General features: G+C 39.7%; 1 protein-coding gene across 6 annotated transcripts in view; it reads right to left on the bottom strand.

Moving 5' to 3' along the window:
* Positions 1–1,026: 1,026 nt before the first annotated feature.
* EPS8 (epidermal growth factor receptor pathway substrate 8) overlaps positions 1,027–19,447 on the bottom strand; it is a 125,916-nt gene continuing 107,495 nt past the window's right edge. For all 6 annotated transcript variants that reach the window (XM_040061934.2, XM_040061933.2, XM_058420208.1 and 3 more), the window contains 6 exons: positions 18,266–18,377; positions 17,284–17,427; positions 10,109–10,346; positions 6,276–6,456; positions 5,226–5,355; positions 1,027–2,469 (listed from right to left, as the gene is read on the bottom strand). In XM_040061934.2, the coding sequence (XP_039917868.1) occupies positions 2,356–2,469; positions 5,226–5,355; positions 6,276–6,456; positions 10,109–10,346; positions 17,284–17,427; positions 18,266–18,377 (919 nt within the window). In that variant the 3' untranslated portion in view covers positions 1,027–2,355. The remainder of the gene's footprint in view (positions 2,470–5,225; positions 5,356–6,275; positions 6,457–10,108; positions 10,347–17,283; positions 17,428–18,265; positions 18,378–19,447) is intronic.

The raw sequence follows: 19,447 nt of genomic DNA, 5'->3' as shown, positions 1-19,447 counted from the left end.
GAGAAAAAATTTTGAATGAAACACTGCATTTTACTACTGTTTGAATTTAAACCATGGAATATTTTGAAGAAGACATTTTATTTGGACAACCCCAAGTGAGATCTCCTTTTGATTTCTTACAGCTGGCAGCAAAATGAAAATTCAAAAACTGCACAGCAGTGTAAGTGTGAAGCTCCCTGCAGTGCTTTAAACCACCGAGGAAATTCCAGCAAACAGGGAAATAACGTGCCTCAACACCATTCAGATTTCACAGACTGTAACACAGAAATCATAAGGGTTTGTTCAGCAAAGTTTGAAGGGTAAATACAACCCTTTAATTGGTTGTTAATTCATTAGTAGTTCAGAAACTGTGAAAAAAGACACAAACCAAGCAACCAACCCCCAAGATGATTCTGCTTATCCCTTCAGCGTGTGGAACGGATTTCCTCTTTTCCCCCAAAATATCTCCCAAGAAGCCTCTGAGCACACTGACCACGTTCAGACTTGTCTGGCACTTCCTAAACATCAGCTACACAGAAACCATCTTCAAAAAAACCCCAAACCGTTGTGAAGCCATCTCTTTTCTCCCAGAGGTGAAACACGGGTTCTCCCTCCGACACCTCAGAGTGCCAAACTTCACAAAGTCTGGGATGTCCCAGAGCTGCTGACTCTTTTTGGGCAAAAGCAAACCATAGGCTGAATGCTGAAATAAAAGCCAGCAGAGAGGATGAATGTTGGCTTCCTGTTTTGGTAATTATCAGGGGAGTAGAGGTACAGGTTACCACCACAGCGCTCTTTATGGGATCAGACATCCTTCCCGTGAGAGAAAAGAAAGGGACTCTAAGTTTAAAAAGGAGTTTCAAAGACCTTTGTAAAGCTTCTTTCTCCTGCACTTACAGGTAATGAGATTTCTCACTTCTTGACCCATTTCTGAATAAGGCCATCGTTATGCAGAGAGGCATAAAGAATATATATTAAATGTAAAAACATACCTGGACACACGACCAACCACACAGAAGTAGCACTTGCGAGGACATTTACAATAAATGGCACTAACACCTTTATTAAGATTTTAATTTTTCATTTGTGAAAAATGAATAGATTTTTTTTTTTCCCTTGTACGCAGAGGAAAAGCAAACTAATGGCAAAAATCAAGGTTACTTTCTTATTTCAATACTGTCTTTGTAGCCACAAAGATACAACAATTTTTTAACAGACAAGAAATACTGTTTATTGCAGACTTTAAGCAGGTTCATGTGAAAAAGGCACTATGAAACTTAATCAAACTAGATGATTAAATTTGTCTAAATTAGGTGATATTATATATTATATATAATACATATATTATATATAAAATCACATGACCATGTGAAACAAAACATTTTGTGACAAAAATCATTGCATCTCCAAAAATAACATTTTCTGGAAGGGATGTTTCTCTTTTTTTTTCCTTTTCCCCCCTGTTTTGCCTTCAGGAATCCACTTTTCCAAAAGATTACATTTATAAAGGATATTACAAAGGCATTTTGCATGAGGAAAAACTGATATCTGGGATCAACACACAGAGAAGTTTAGATTATACACTGTTCTTTTTGATGGGTTAAGTTACAGACAAAAAAAAATGCATCTATTAAAAAAAAAAAAGTACTGTGAGTCGTTGCATGGCTACAGCAGATCTCATCACCTCTTTGAGCTGGGTTGTGTTACTATTTTCTGGTTACTCCTTCTTGTGCAATATTATAGTTCATCACAGGTGAAATACGGATAAAATCAATGTACAGAATATTATTTTGCTATAAACAGCATCATTAGTAATAAAACATCTTGGGAGTGATGCAGGAAAGAGTCAGTCTGTGTTGGGCTGCTGTTAAATTCCCTAAACATTTCCTCTATGTTTGCTGGAGTCGACAGCTTAAGTAAACATCCCGCAGCCAAACGCCTGACAAGAAAGACTGAGCCAAAAAAGACATAATTGCACGCTACAGCAAGAGATGGGATTCAGAATCTTATTGGTACTGAAGGGTTCAAATGCTTTTTTACTGCTGGCTCAGCTTCCCTCAGATGGATCACCAACAAAGACGTGCTCCAGTTTATCTGTCACGTCAATTCCAGAAAGCCAAGACTCATCTCTGGGTGTAAATGAATCAGGTACCAATATTTTCACCTGTCAGGACTCTCTGCTGCATTTCTCATCTGCTCATTTTTCGTGATGGGGAGCCAGCAGCAGGTACTTCTGTGGAGACTACTGTAAATTTTCTTTGTGTTGGCTAGTTAGGTTTACAATACAATATGACATTCCCCCTTCAGTGGTTCCTAAAGCAAAGCTGGATGGTTTAATGCTATGGACAATGGAATGAAAGAAAAGAGGAAACACATTTAGTGGCTGCTTCCTTCATCAAAGGACTCCACACCTGAATCTGTGGCAGCTGCACTGATTTTTTCTTGCCGTCTTCTCATAATTTCTTGCAGTTCTGAACTGCCACTGTTAGCCTATAAAGAAAAGAGAAGAGTTTACTCGTGGCTTTGACAGGTACTGAAATTCCTCTGCCAGCATTTTGTTTAGACAATTGTTTGAACAAACCCACCTGGCAGCTCCAATATAGAAAAGTATTTACACTGCTCTTAAATATAGACCAAAAAAACCCCAATCTGCATACTATTAAAAGCATAAGCTTGCCTTTCAGCACTGCTGAGCATTTTTAATTCCCACATGAGGCCCTTGGAAGTGTTGCATATTTAGGGGGTTCATAAAATACTGCTTCAGTAAAAGCAGAGTTAAAGCTCAGTGAGTTCGTTAGGATTCCACACTTAAAAACCTGGGCAATAATATTTAGAAATTAAAACCCTGAAAAGAAATCCTTGGTGGGTTTAGATTAATGGAAACACAAAGCTCACACGTGCACGTGGGATTGCATAGGCAAGACCTAAGTAAGGATTCAGTCTCAGGCTCTCACACAATTCACCACGAGGCATTATGCAGCTCAGAAACACGGGTTTCAAATTTAGAGCACGGAAACTGGACCACATTACAATATCAGCAACAGTGAAGCACTTTTTCAACACAAATGAAATTATTAGCAAGGCCAGGACACCTATTCATTAGAGCAGAGCTTCCCAAAGTGTGCATGACCTGGAATAAAACTAGGGGATTATAAAACAAGAGCCATATCTGCTACTGTACTATCTGGCCATGACGACCTTCAAAACTTCAAAATCGGCTTCCAAAATAGCCTCTGAATAAGGAAAATGCTTTTGAAATTTACAAAACAAATTCCAGGACTGATAAGGGGGAAATCCTGCAGCTGATTCTGAACTCTGAAAATACATCCTATTAATTTCATAACATTTAATACAGATTTGCTCCATTATATTCATTAAAATGCAGTATCTGGTGCCACAAAGAGTGAGAACATTTCTAAATTACCTACGGTGCTCCTTCTACTTAAAACACCGCTGCTCTCCTCTCCCAGGATGGAAGGGGAAAGCAGGGGGCCTAGAAGTGACTCTCTGAAAGTGAGGGAGCAGCTTTATTTGTCTTAATTCATCTTGTCCTTGCCTTGTTGGTTTCAGATACAGCACAAGTGCAGCACCCATTACTGGAGTCATGCATAAAAAACCATCAGCAGATACCCTACAATCAGAGGTCACACACGAATATTTTCCTGAGAATAACTGAGCAGCCCATGCTGACAGAATTTGCCTTCCTGATAATATCAATGACAACATGACTTGAGCTTGAAATGCATTATATTATACTATTATAGGGAAAGGATGGTGCAACTTTCTTTGATGACATAAGTCAGCAAACAACAGGCTAAAGCCATCAGGAATTGCATAAATTCTGAAATTGGACCTCAAATAACCGAGGCAGAACATTTCAATTGCCTTTTCCCCAGCAAAAAAAAAAAAAACAACAAAACAAACCCAATGACCTTTTTAGACCCTAAACTTTTGTAGGGCATTTATTAGACGAGTTTGGATTATGAGTTTCCTGCAGAGCGAGGCCTAACTGGGGCAAGCAGAGTGACAGGAGAAAAGACCCCTCTGATCCAGTGCATCTCTGCTTTCCAGACCAAATTCCACTGCAAAGACACCTCCATCTCAGTACACTGAAATAAGGTGGCTGGCACGCAAAAAAGTTGAAGAACACAAAAGTATCTTCACTAGGAAATGATGGATTGCTCTGGATTGTAGTGACTTATATTCCTAAGAGTAAAGGTGAAATATTTCTCCCTTCCTTTAACAGGAAAATAGGGCTTGAAGAAGGGAATAAAGCAATTTTGACAGCGCTAGAAAACGCTCTCTGAGCCACACTGATCATGTAAAGTGTAAAATATGCATTCTCATAAGCCTGTCTTTAAAAATATGCCTGGGAGTTAATGCTTAAAATCATTTAAGTGAGACAGTCTCAGCTTAAGGAGAGGATAGAGAAATATTTTAACACTCTTCAAGATTTCCTTCTAAATAGGATGTGGAGGATGTAACTTCTCAGATTGGTTGATCTCACATCTAGACCATTTCTCCACATGCCAGAGCAAGTTAAAGAGCAGAAAAAAAAAGAAAAAAAAAGAAAAAAAAAAAAAAAAAAAGGAGGTGCATCTCCAGTTCTACTGGTTTAAAATTGGCAAGAATTATCCTTAGCACAGCTCTGGATTTAAGGGACAATACTTCTTTAATTGAAACAAACTGCTGCAGAGCAATAAATACACAGATGCAATACTTGATCCTTGGCTCAGAAACTCTGCGAGCACAGTGTCCAGAGTGTTTTCCCTTCAGTGCAGGTGCCCCAGGTGCTACCAATTTCTCATGCCCTATAAATCAAATCTCCTCTACAAAGATAAAACAAAATCACTTATCACCACCAAAATTATCAGGAGTATGTGTTTGTCCAAGCACCAAGCAAAGCCAGAAGCAAGAAAATGGGCATTTTATCCTCCCGTTGTTTTCCCCAAAGCTCTTTTTGGCTGATTTTGTCCTCTTGCAGTCCGATTACACCACAAAACCTCAAACGTGAGTGCTATTTCTGGTGTTTTTGGACCGCTTTAGAAGTGGGGAAGATCTCACCTGGTGTTTTTAAATTAATGCTGTTCCAATGAATTCATACTAAATAACTTAAAGGAAGGTTTATCAGTGCGATGGGAACTGAGGAAAACCCGTGTGCCTCACAGAAGGAGTTATCTAATCCTACAGGTGATTCCTTCAGAACTGGTGCCCCAGATTAGGTGAGTAAGAAGAGCTGGCCGTACCTCCAAGGCAGATTTCTGTACCGTGATTTGGATGTAGACTCTGGACCCTTCTGGACAAACAGTCCTCAGTTCCTCTTTGTTGAGGGAGAAAAGCTGAGCCCCCGTCAGCACACCGAGGCTGTTCACAGTCCTGGGGACACACCAAGGGGGCAAACAGCAAATGAGCAAAACCACACTGCCCAAGGGAGAGGATTAGGTCGTCTTCAGCCCACACTGCCTCGGGCAGGGCTGCGAAATTCAGAGCAAACCGTGCAGCAGGACTGCTGAAGTCACTTGGGTATATATGTACTAAAATATAGGCTAAAGACTAAAATATATATACACTATATGTATATACTATATAGAGAATCTATCTAGATATAATATAGATAGATTCTGTAGATCTAGAAACACGTTGGGATAGATATACACATATGTGTATATACATATATCTATGCCAACGTGTTTCTAGATCTACAGAATTTGTTTTATATATTAACCGATCTACAGTTTATAGATCTCCAGAATATATATATAATATAATATAATATGATATGATATAATATAATATAATATATATCATAATGTGTCTATATAATATACAATATATGATATAAGATAGATGATATATAATATATAATACAATATATAATATAATATAATATAATATAATATAATGTTATATTATACTATGTTATGTTATGTTATATCTGCCAATACATTTTATATATGTATTAGGGACATTTATACACATAAATATATACATTTATAGATAGTATAGTTATATATAAATAGATACATTTATACACATACATATATACATACACATACACACACACACATATATATGCATACACACACACACATACACACACACATATATACACATATAAATATAAATACAAATATATATATATATGTATGTTTAAAAAGTTTTTTTTTCTTAGAACGCAACTGGCATCTTTTGATTTTCAGGAGGCAGCCTGATTTTAAGAGGTGGTCATATCTCATCCTCCCTCCTGACAGGAAAACAATTTAAAGAGGTTTTGCTGCATTTGCCCTGGAACTTACACAGGGTTGAACCCTTTGGACTGCAGCCAGGCTTTCACATCCTCAGGAGAGGAGTCGTAAGTGATGTTCACCACCGGGATGTTTGGCCGTGGCACGTGGAATTTCCTCTGGGCAGCGGTCCGGCCGATGGTGAGCCGGTGAACAAGTTCATCCTGCACTTCCTCCATCTGGGATTTCCTGCCTAGAGAGAGAGAGAGAGAGAAATCTCACAGGAGTTCTTCTCAAGGTTGCTTTATCAAAGCCAAGTCATTTCTTGTAATGAAGAATTTCTTCACTTTAAATCGTTTTGTTTTTTTTTTTTTTCTTTTAGGATTCATCCCTTAGATCTGATTGAATTATTACTCTCTCTCTTTTTTTTTTTTTTTTTTTTTTTTTATTCCCCAGGGAATATTTCAATATTCCCAATCCTCTCTTTGCAAAACAAAGCAAAAATAAAGAAGAAAACCCAGATAGAATTCAACTAAGACCCCAGAAAGGAGAGATGAGCTGGGAGTCACAGAGAGGCATAGGTGGCTGTGACAGCACCCAAGCTGTAGAATAAAACGGGAAATGGAGGGTTACTCAAATATCATAGTCTGCCTTTTTTTTCCAGCAGAATTGAGGGTTTAAAAATGAAAACATGATGAGGAAGGCTGTAAGACTGCTCACACTGTGGGAAGGTGGTGCTTTCCTCAAACAGTTTTTTAGTTGAAAGTCCAACTTTTTGGTGCAAATCAACATAGGCAAAAAAATTTCACAGCTGCTGACACATAGCAACTTACATCTAATGAGCTATTGTAGCAATCGCATTTTTGACAGGGTTTTGAGAAATTTGAATTCACTCCAAGCCTGGAGTGGCTGCTTAGCTGAAACATTGTCACATTTTGCATTAAAAAAGGAATAAAAAAAAAAATAAAAAAGGGTAGCTCCTCTCACCAGAGACTCAAGAATTGGGCCAGATTTTTTATTTATTTATTCATTTTAAACAAAACTGTAAGAATTAATTATCTCCCAGCACTCATTTGTCTGAAACATTTAGTTCAGCTGCTGTTCATTAGTAGGCAACAAAGTGAAATGCTTTTCAGCCATTTCAACAAGATCAATTATAACAACAGTGAGAATTGCTTAAAATGACTATAAACAGTTCTGTGGATAACTTCACAAAAATAGGTAGAATTCAATAAGGTGTAAATAACCTTTTGGGCTCAGAAAAGCTACTGATTTTGCACAGTTAAACTCCCTGTGCCATAACATTGGAACAGCTATAAAACTCCTCTGACAAACAACTCAAATTACCTTAAAAATTCTCAGGATTTCCTTGCCAAGATATTTTTAGTGATCTTTATTCAACCTTCTCACTTTGATACACAAACAGTAACTACACCACCCTCTCAATGCACTAGATGGCAAAACCTCTTTTCTCCCATTACACTGTGAAAACAACACAACTTCAATATGAAAAAAAAAAAAAAAAACCCAAACCCCTGCAAGACAGAAACCTTTTTGCTTTCTCTACTTTCCTTTTATATTCTCTCAAAACCTCTCCAGGGATCAATATCTCTAGCCAGTTAAACAAATAAAAATAAGCTTTACATAGGCCCCCAGGATTATTTCTTTAATCGCCACAGCAAAAAGAAGAAAAACTGTTGGTTGAACCATTTCCTTTTTTCTTTTACAAAATAGCCTCAGGGTGAAGGTGGAAGAAGTAACCCTAGTATGACATTTGAGGCATTCAGGCCTTATTGTGTAGGGTTTTCTCCTCTCCCCCCAGCCCGAGTGTGAATCAGAAGCCCAATGTCATGAGCTCAGTGATTTGTGCAAATCTGACTGGGGTTATACGAGGAAAGCCTTTAGGCTGTTATCAAAGCTTGTTCCCAAGCAGGAAGAGACATGGAACATTGCTATCTTCCTTCTGTTTACACAGATTTTGAGAGGCTTACGCTTAATCTAGACCAAGACTGTATCAAGAGACAAATATTTAGCTGTTAGATAAGAGATTCTTCCCGTTGTTAGATGGGTTATCAGAAATAAACAGGACGCCCTGGGTGTGGGGCAGGTTCTGCAGGGCTCTCTGCAGGGTTCAGGTGGGTTCTTTGTCAGCAGGTTTCCCAACACCTGTTCTGTGAGGGATTTGGGGTGCCTGAAGATCATTAACCAGGCTTGAGTGAGAGCTTCAGGAGGGAGCAGGATCTCCTGTGTGTGACCCACAGCCTCTGCAGTAACTCTTCACACCTCACACACGCCCTGTACCTGAAGCCAGGATGCTCTTCTCATTTTCCATCTAGAATGGATGGAGAAGGCCATCGTGGATTCAAGGACAGAGCTGTGATACAGCAAAGCCCTTCCACAAAAATAAAATTACCATTTTTGTGCGTGTGTGGGAAATTCACCCTCACTTTCCACATCTTTTGTAACTGTTTATTTAAGTTACAAAATTATTTAAGTGCTTTTATTTAGGCAACAAACCCTTTCTTTGGGAAGCAGCAGTGAAGCCTGTTCCTCCTACCAGGCTGTTCTCCAGTTACAATTTCCAGCCAGGCAGTCCATTAGGTGAATATAGGGAAAAGTTCCCAGAGGCCTCTTGAGTTCAGAGCTTAGGCAGGAGCTTGTCCTCCACCAGCAGGATTATCCACACAGAGACACTGCCCATCCATTGGGGACAGGGGGTAAAGAAGCCCTTCCCCAGAGAGGATTATGCTCAGTGCCAGTTTCTGACCTTGGGTGGAAGCAGGATTTGCTGGTAAGGCAGTGAGGCAGAGGATACGAATAGCTGTCAACTCCTGACCCACAAAAAGCTCCTTATTTTTACAGCTATTACTTTAAAAGCTGCGGCAAATGCTTGCCTACATGTTTCAGTTATTTCTAAGCCAAGCAATCACGTTGCCTAAAGTGAATTTAGAATAGAGATTACTGACTGAACAGGCTTTTCTAACCCTGCCTGCTTTTCAGTCAACACACAGTAGCAGCCTCAGCATGTCTCAACCGGCATATTTACAAGGTGGCCTTAATCAGAGCTTCTCAAGACAGCCACACACTGTAGGATGCACATTAACAGGTTTTTCCAGCTATAGAGGTGTGGAATATGTCCCTATGTCCTCCTGGGACAAGGACACCGAAGTCTTCTCCATGGCCTTCCAGCTGCTGCTGCTTTGACCAAGCCAGGGGGTGTTGACTGTAAAGTAACTCTACAAAACCATTACAGCATGGTTCCTGTGCATCATCCAGACCTGCAAGTGTTCCTGAAGCCCTGAATATGTGTTTCAGAACGGTGCAAACGACCTAGAAGTATGGATGATCACGAACTGATGTGTGAAAACAACGTAACTGATTTTAATAAGTGATTTGGGTTGTAATGCGGCAATGAGTTCAGGGGGAAAACTTGCATTAGCCAGCATAGCAGCACGGGCATTTCCAGCGGTAAAAACCACTGACTAGAGATCCCAGACATGGGAAATTTAGGTTGGATGCCAGAAATAAGTTTTTTACTGAAAGAGTGATAAAGTACTGAAACGGTGGAGTCACCATCCCTGGATGCGTTTAAAAGAAGACTGGATGTGGCACTCGGTGCCATGGATTAGTTGAGGTGTTGGGGCATGGGTTGGACTCGATGATCTTAAAGGTCTCTTCCAATCCAGAGGACTAGTGTTTTTCCCTAATTACCGCTGTGGTAATTATAGCGAGGGTCAGAACACACGCCCATAGCAAACCTGTATTTTAAACATAAGGTTACAACTAAATTTTTCCATGAAGGTCCATCTGAAACGCAACTTCAAGGGGCTTCTTCAGAACTAAGCCAAACACACAAGGAAATGAGAGGAAAGCTTTTTTTGTCTCTCTTCCCAGGGCAAACTTACGATCCACGGGAATTTGCTTCTGCCGTTGGGTGTCGCGGGCCACGCTGCCGCCGCTGTCGCTGGAGGTGCTGCTCTGGCGGCTGACGGCGGCCGGCGCCTTGGGCACGGGGACCGGGATGGGAGCTGGGGCACTGGGAGGCAGCGGGACAGCCACGGGGACAGGAGCGGGTGTGGGGGGCGGCGAGGGCGTAGCGGGAACCGGGTCGGGTTGTTTCGCGACGTGGTCCGTCCTTTGTTTCTGCAGGATGCAGAGAGGCTGGGTCAGGAAACAAAACCTGGGCAAGACGTCAGGCAAAGCCAGACTTCGCACCAAATTGTGTCGTTTATTCTGCAAAGGCATCTCGCTTGCCAGATATAGTTCCAAAATCTGCCAAAAGCTGATCTCGAATCAATGTTTGGCATCGATTTCCTTCTCTGCCGGACACAAGACTCACAGCAAGGAAATCGTCTGAAACATGTTTCTTCCTTTCAAGCAGATGAATTCTACAAATGAGATTGTTTTTAAGTCCCAAACTTCTATTAACTGGGACTTTTTAGCAGCTTTCAAAACTTTTGACTTGAACTTTATCGGTGTAAAATGTGTATTTTAGAGATGTTATTAAAAGAAAAAAATGAAAAATGCACACATCCAGCCACACCTAAAATGAACTAATGTTTTAACTTATAAATGTCACTGAGGATAGGATAACACATTGTTTCTTGAACTGCAGACAGCATTTAAGAGGTTCCTGCTCCTCCTATCCATTCATCTATGCCTTTTCAGCTATTGACATGATCACTACACGCCATCTCAAGGCAATAATCTGATAAAAAAAACAAGCCCCAGATTTCCCAATTCTTGGAAGAGGGCTGTTATTTCTTTCTCCCGCACTTAATGCAATGTTTTAACAACATGTAAGTTATCTGGCTGCTAATAACTAACTAGCAGGTGTCTCAAGAGTAACACTGGGAATTTCTTCTTTGCCTTTAGCGTGGCACCAGTTACAGAACAGCTGAATTTTCCCAGAGGAATCATAAAGACAGACAAATCCATAAGCCATCTATGCTACCCCTTTTCTTTGAGCAGCTCAAACTCCGTATCTCACTGTTTAACAGTGTTCCCTCTCCACAATTTTGGACTAACACGGCTTGAAAGTTCAATATTAAAGTTTGTTTGCTCAACAGGGATGCCTCATCTTGTAGTTATGAGAAGTCTGATTACTTTGGTATGAAGGGAGATGAATACATTCTCCAGATTCATTGCTCCTTCCTGAAATACCTTTCCCTATTTCCTTGGAGGCAGAGGTTTTTACGGCGGATCAAGTAGGGAAATATTTGTAGGAGCCATATGTTAGAATTTGAACAGCAGATCACTGCCCTGACAACAAAGTTTCATCAAATGTCAGCAACTGCCTTTGTCCAGGAATCCCCAGCTCAGCTGATGGACAAGGCATTTAGTAGTGACTTTAAACCAGAAGAAAATTTATCCCATTGGCTTCTCTGGCTAATCAATTAAGCCTGAGAAATGACTCCTACTTCCCTTGGATGATTTTTTCACTTAAACCATAATAGTTATTTACTAAATCACACATATATCCCTGCAAAACATCTCCCATTAGAGATTTTTGTTTGTTCATTTATTTCTATCTCAACATTTACTTGTTGAAAGGCATCCATCTTAGCTGCTCTGTGCAATGTGGGAGATGAAAAAAATAATCATGATTGACTTTTCTGTATTTTACTGCTTCAATATTAAGAAGATAAATGCTTTTTAAATTGTCAAACGACAAGGAAAGTGAAATGCATGATATAAAAGTGAACAAGCATAATAAATATATTTATGAAACTTGCCTTTTGGTGTAAAGACAGTGCCCCACTAGGTGTATAGCAAATATACCATAATTTATTCTATATAGATGTACTGTGATAGACTCAAAATCTTGTCAATGAATTTAAAAATTTCACAGCTACTCAAATGTTCCAATTATAGTTTTAATCTTTTAATCTTGTTCACAGATTCCAATTACTAGACTGTCATCCCCACAATGTACCTTCTTCATGCGTGTTTTGACCTTCTTAAAAAAGCACAAAGAAAAAGTTGAACTTTTTTATGATAGAGAGGATTTGTTACAAACCAAGGCATCCACTGCACATTGCCACAGCCATAATCCAGAAAAAGAGAAAGCTAAAAACTACATGTAACTTTCAATGAATGATACTGGAGGAGCTGCAAAAACATGTTGTACTGCAATCATGAGCCTCATCAAAACAACTTGCTGCAGTGAAAACAAAAATTAATCTGGAAACGTCACTCAAACTCTGAATTTACAAATGCAACCACATTAAAATACACTTTGGATTTCGCTGAACAGTGCCCAAAAACCAATTATATATCTGAATCCCATTTAACATTTCTTTTTTTAACACTTCTTTTTTTAACTCCAGATCTTTTGAGGACATCCACACATTCATCCCATCACTTCTATTCATTGCTATAAAAAGAAACAAGCATGCACTATGGAATTTGGTGACTACTTAGTCCAAAAGAGGAATTTTTGAGGTTCAGTATCAGAAGAGTAATTCAGTTACCTCTGAAAGCTCTCCCAGTAATTGCTGTGAGGAAAATGGAGTAAATCACATCAAATAGTATTGTTAGAAAGGTAAAAAGTAATGGTCTCACACATCACTCCTGAAATTTCATACACATTAACAATTTAAAGGAACATCAGTCTTAGTAATTACACCTTGTTATTCACTAGGAAACTAACAGTGATTTATTCTAATATCCTTATTTTGAATAGGGAACAGAGTGCTGGCTACAAAGCACACACCAAATCAGCTCTTTTCGGAGCACCTATCCAGACAGAAACATAGAAATAGGTTTAATAGAAAACAAAACCCAAGGAGTAGACTGCCAATGGATTGATGATCATCAGGTGAATGTAAAGAACACTTGTAACTGTAGAAAAATAATAGTTAAGTCGCAGCAGATATTAAAAAAGTGCTTAATTTTTCTAGTTGAAGAAATGTTGGCTAGCTCAGCAAATGAGATAAAGGTCTCTGCTCTCAGACCTGTACTCACAGAAGGGTTTGAGTTGGGAGGGACCTGATGCTTCCATCTCATTCCATCTCCCCTGCCATGGGCAGTGCCACCTTCCACGATCCCAGATTGCTCAAACACCCATCCAACCTGTCCTTGGACATTTCCAGGGATGGGACATCCAAAGCTTCCCTGGGCAACCTGTTCTAGTGCCTCATCAGCCTTACAGTAAAGAATTTCTTCCTATTATCCAATCTAAACCAGTCCTCTTTAACATTAAAGCCATTACCTCTGCCCTTGTAAAAGTCCCTCCTCTCCCTGGACAATCTGCTGGCTAGCTGTTCACTGATTTCGTCACAGCAAAAAGAACTATGAACAAATCTGGGGCTTATTTTTCCTTCGTCCTCGTATTTTTATTTCTTTGAAGAATTAACTTGCACTCCTCAATTCACGTAAATTGGAGCAAGCGCTTTAAATTGTTTGGAATGGGGATGATGAACACACACTCATTAAAAATCTGGGTATATTATGAAAGCTTACTGGGACTAAATTTTGTTTTCTTACTTCTTGCCAGAAAAATCTTTGTTTTTACAGGAAAAAATTAAGTCCCAAAGCTGTCTTCAACACAGTACAGGCTGCATCTGGTGAAAAAACAGGATTCACTATGATGCAATCTATTTTTGAGGGAAGCAAAATAATAAGTTTGAGTAAAAATGCTAATGGTACCAACCCTAACTCTTGGTCAGTGTAAAAGAGTGGGAACAATATATTTTCAAATATATTTTGGCATCATAAAAAGGGAATATGCATATTCAAACCATGGGAAAAACAGACAAAGAAGCATTGTAAACAACCAAAACCAGTGTGAGTGCTGGGAAATGTTCTCATGAGGTTAACACAGGCACAGAGTTTTCAGTTTACTCTCTTTCTTAACGTTTCAGTGCCACATTATTGTTTGCTCAGTGACATGAGTCCACCAAGAGGGCTGCAGATCATTCAGCACCGTGGTTTGGATCTTTTCCTGGGGCTCCACTGAGGTACCCAAGACTGGAAGAGAAAATTTCAAGCGGGGTCTTTTGCCAGAGTTTACTTTGGTGGGTTCAGCTGTTGTGCAAACAGCTGCCTGCTAAAATCCCATTAAAAAACCACCTAAGCAGGTCTTTGCAGTAAAACCACTTTGTGTGGTTTTACTGAATTTACAGGAAATTTAGATGGCATTTACTTATTCAAATTGTTATTAGCTAGGGTTAGTCCCCATTTCTTAAAAAAAAAAAAAAAAAGAAAAAAAAAAGAAAAATATGGACAAACTGCACCTTATTAAACATTTACTCTCTGCCTAAGGATTTTGTATGCATCAATGATAATATAACTGTCTCACCTCCAAAAGGGTGTCAAGAGATTAATTAACGTGCCCACCAAGATACACAATTCTATCCTAATGACGTTCTTCAAATTTCAGTTTTAACAGCGTTAAAACAAAGTTAATAAAGTCCAAAGGAAATAGGAAATACTATGATGAATTATTTCATAGGTTCACCAGCAACACTTCTACAAATTAAGAAGTCAGGGTGCTTGGGAAACTCTTTATATTCATATATAACAGGATGGTGAAACTCCAGTGCTGGCTCACAATAAAAAACCAGATTAAATGACCAACACCCCAGAAAACTCTGCTAAGCAATAATTAGAAATAGTTGAAAATAGAAGAATTCAGCAAAATGCTCTCCTAAAAGTACAAGAGTACCAAACAACCAAAAATGCTGTTTTCTGGAACTAATTCAACTGACCAAAAGACAAACAACATTACAGCCTCTGACTCACAAAGATAATTAAATAACTGGGGTATTGCTGGCAATATCACATCAGTGCTTTCAAGTGACTATTTGGGACCTGGATCTTGGAAGCAACTGAATGAAAAAATCAGGATTTAGAGAAATGTGTGGCCTTAGAGGTCACTAGGCAGGGGGACAGAGTGAGTGGAAAAAAAAAACAAACAAAAAACCAACCAAAAAAACCCCTCCAAACAAAAAGAACTCAAAAATTGGCAGCACTGAGCATAATTGTGATAATGGGGTATCCACCTCTCAGAGAAGTGGAAAAAATCCTCTCTTTCAATGGAATCCTCAATTCTTCCTGATAATTTACAAACACCCTTTGGTGAGCAGTGCAGCGAAGGTGATGAGGCTGTAAAGGAAGACACTGCCCTTGCACAGAACACTTATCTGCAGTTGGCCACAGCAGCCTGGCCACTTTGAATGCAGGTTTTTGGAAGCTGAGGATGGACTTGGGACAGCAGCAAAAGCTGCACAGCACCAAGCAGAGCCTGCTCCTGCTCAGGGTCTGGCAAAGGTGCTGATAGGAACCACTTCAATCTCCTGCTCTACCCGGCTTTGGGCAAAGCTTTCACCCTTTCAAGGCCTCAGATCTCTCTGAAATAGCAGCAATGTCTCACAGGGCTGCTGGGAGAATAAATGGAGTTATGCAAACACTTCCCAAATGGACCATGCGTCCGTCACGGGAAAACAGACACATGAGAATGCTCAGGAGTGCTGAAATTGTAATAATCACCACGAAGTTAAAACAGCATTACTGACATGCCTTGGGAAAGAATTCATTTATCCTGTGCAATTCGTTACGATCATAAATAATTTCACGCTGTTTCAAGCTCACATTTGAACATGATCAAGCTGTAGAATAACCTGCCAGAGGGCAAAGTAACAAGCTTGTCTTAAACGGGGTTCCCTGACCCTAATTTTCATAGGTCCACCGAGAATGCTTTGTGGAAATGATTATTTCATTATACGCCTTCTCTTGGCATTGTTTCAAACAGAAAACTTCAAACCCCGCAGTGCACAACAGAGGAACAATGTGAGAACCTCCGCTCAAAACTGTCCTCAGCCTGCTCAGGGACCCGGTGGCGAATTCCAAACACGCAAAATAACATGCACAGGAAGGAAAAAAAACCAAGCTTGATCTTTAAATCAGGATTCGAAAAGCACTCCAGATGCATGCTTCGCTTCACAGACAGGCAAATCAATGCAGAATGAGCCGAGATGTTGCAGGCAAACAATTTGGCAGAGGAAAGCTCAGAAATGGTCAGATTCAAGCCCACCAAGATCAAGGCAGCTCTGCTGCGTTATTCTGCAAAGCATCGGGGCATTTCTTGGTTTTCAGTCATCAGATGGAAGGTGCAGACACAATGAATGCATTTTAAATGAGATTAAATTATTAAACTTCAAGCTTCAACAGAAGTTTGGTTTAAAAGTCTGATTTTGAGGCAGGCCTGGAATTTCTGCTTAATCCAAACTTGTTTGCCTAAACTTTCAAGATCATTAGGGGAAAAAAAAAAAAAAAAAAAAAGAAAGAAAGAGGTCTTAGAAAATATTACTTCTGCTTTTAGCAGCCTCTAAGCCCCTTAAATTTTGTCTAAAAATACATATTATGACTTTAGCCTGTATGTCCTTACTTGGGTGGGTAATTGTGCTGATGTAAGAATTTTTTTTTTTAAGTCATTTACCCTCTAATTCTGTTCAACATATGAAAGAAATAACAACAACAAAAATATTAGTTCCACACCAGTACATGAAAGAAAGAAAATTAAAATTAGGTCAGGATAATAGAGTGCTATTGATGCACAGACATAGTAATTGAAAAATATCTGCTCTGTGAACTCAAAAGCAAACATACCTCCTTTTTATGACTCAAAAACTACGATAATTAAATAAATTCAGGACTGGGATAGAGACACACAAAGTCAGAAATAAAAAGGAAAAGCAAGAGTTCACTCTTCTAGAAAAAAACCAAAGATGACCCTACCTTAAATAATTCAAACTCCTTCTTTGGCATCAACAGCTATCAATTCACAAAGGACATTTGCAATTAAAATAAATGCATCCCCAACCCTTAGGACTGAAATTACCACCTCTAAGCAAATAAGCAGGTGAAAAAAAAAATTAGGTAAAACATTTAGCAGCGTCTCTGTCAGCTGTATTCTCTGTGAAATACAGACATCACCTTCATCCTCTGGAAGAAATATCATTTTTTGTGACGCATCAGTGCAACAGGCGGCTGTTTCAGCCTTGCTGTGGTTCTGTTCCTCCCCCACGTGCCCACCCTGACACTTCCAGAGGAGGTTTTGCTCCCAGGATGGACATACCTGGATGGTGCGGGTGTAGGCGGGCTCCGGCCACCCCTGACCGCCTTCTGCGCTCTTCAGAGGGTCCAAAATGTTGTTTGGCACAAAGCCTGTGCTGCCACTTTTGTTCTGAACCTTCCACCACTGCTTTCTGTCGTCCAGAATCTGAAATGGTTTGGTAAATTGATTGCCTGTCTTTTCTGCCTTTCCTCCTGCCAGTGCTTGGGCTGTGAATCGTTTCAAGCCGAAACCACAGCTTCGCCAGGCTCTGCGCCTGCCGGCGGATCTCGCACAGATGTGTCCCTGAGAAACCCCTGCATCCTCCCTGATTCTCACCATCGTTAATTCTACGTGCTTCTACTGCCCTTTTCGAAATGTGAGTGTGCAAGGAAGTTCTGTAAAACTCAGGGATGGGCTGGGCCCATCAGACAGTGGAACAAAAATCAAGTACTTGCACAGGGACGCTGCCATCTCTACAACCCAGTGCTGTTGACAAAAGGAATGAATAATTTTAGCAACCCAAGTAAAGGCAGCTCTGGGGAGCACAAATTTGGAGGCACAACACCTCACAGTAAAGAGGGGAAGGGAGCAGGAGGGCCAGGAGCAGTGAGAAGTCTGACTGCCTGGCCCACATTCTCATACTCAGCATTTTCTCTCTTTGTTGCTCCCTCCCTTCCAAATGTATCTCACTTTTATGGTGCCACATCCTCCTGGAAAGAGCAGTCCTTCACTATACCCTGTGTGTACACAGATAGTGATTTAAACACTACTTAATGCTTAAAAGCAACACTAGAGGAGGTGGAAGGAACACACAAATGTATTTCGAGCACGGATCTCTACAGCACCCTTCCCAAGTCAGCAAAATCGATGCAAAACAAATTAACTGAACTTTCCATACTAAGTCAAACACATCGAAGCAAACATTAAGGAAAGCCACAGGAAGGGTACCCTCAGCTTTGAGCAGCAGCAGAAATTTCTGTGTTGTCTTTGCAAACAAAATTACCTCCACAATCTCTTCTTTCATGACAGAAAGCTCACTGTTGTTCCTTGCCACGAACTCGTACTTGCATTTGGCGTATTTCTTGCTCTGTGCTTTATTGTGTGCTTCGTAGTTTCTGCAAAGCAAAGATCAGACTATCGTTCAGTGAGACAGCCAAGCAACTAAAAAAACAAAATGCCCTTTTCGAATAACCTGCAAAACATTTTTTGAAACACAAACCTCTCAACCAGAATATGATGCTGCCATAGAACTACCTATCCATAACACTGATTTAAGTGCCAAAAAAAAAAAAAAACAAAATAAAGAGGTGGCTGAAATACACAGACCTCAAGAACTGCTAATCTTTATCAGCTTGCTGCTTGCAAGATGTATGATAATCTAGATTAGCAGGTGCTATTGTTTCAAAATAAACATGTACTCTATATTTAGTTTGTTTTCCTACAGAAGGTTAAATAGTCGTTTGCCATAATAAACAAATGGCTATACTTAGGATATAATAGCTTAGGATATAATACTTAGGATAGCTTGGGCTTTGTATGAAACTGCATTTCTGGTGTTCATCACAGATTGTTTCAAATACATAAGAGATGAATAAATTTTTCATCATATATCAAATATCATATAATAAATCAACACTAATGGAGTTAAGCTCCAAAAAATGTTCACCTATTGTAGATTGGTTTTCTTAATTGACCGTAATATCCCATCAAGTTTAACAACTTCAAGCTACTTTATCAATTAAGAGTGAGAAATAACTTCTTGCCAGCTACACACAGGATTCATTGTAGAACAAGGCATATCACAATAAGCTCTGTATCTTTCTGTTTCCATGAATGCCTCTGGTTACAGAGCTACTGCTTTCTTTGACATAACAAGTTTTCAATCGAGAAATCCCCAGCCCACCCCAAAGAGGTGCACAAAACCTGCCAGTAACTTCATACACCTGCTGCAAATTACACCCAACAACATAAACCCACACTGGACAGCAAAGAAAGCAAACAAACAAAAAAAAAAACCACCCCACATTAACAAACAAACAAATAAATGGATAAACAAATCCAAACAGCTAATTAAAACATGAAGCAATCCACGGCTTGAAGTGCTGGGTACAAGGTCACAGCCCGGGGATATGAGCACAGGTGGTTGCTGCTGCTGTGGCTGTGTAACTCTGGGTTCCAGGTGTGC

This window comes from Hirundo rustica, chromosome 4 (assembly GCF_015227805.2).
Source record: "Hirundo rustica isolate bHirRus1 chromosome 4, bHirRus1.pri.v3, whole genome shotgun sequence".
Classification (NCBI taxonomy): domain Eukaryota; kingdom Metazoa; phylum Chordata; class Aves; order Passeriformes; family Hirundinidae; genus Hirundo; species Hirundo rustica.
Note: the sequence above shows the minus strand (reverse complement) of the source record. Positions and strands in the feature narration are given on the sequence as shown.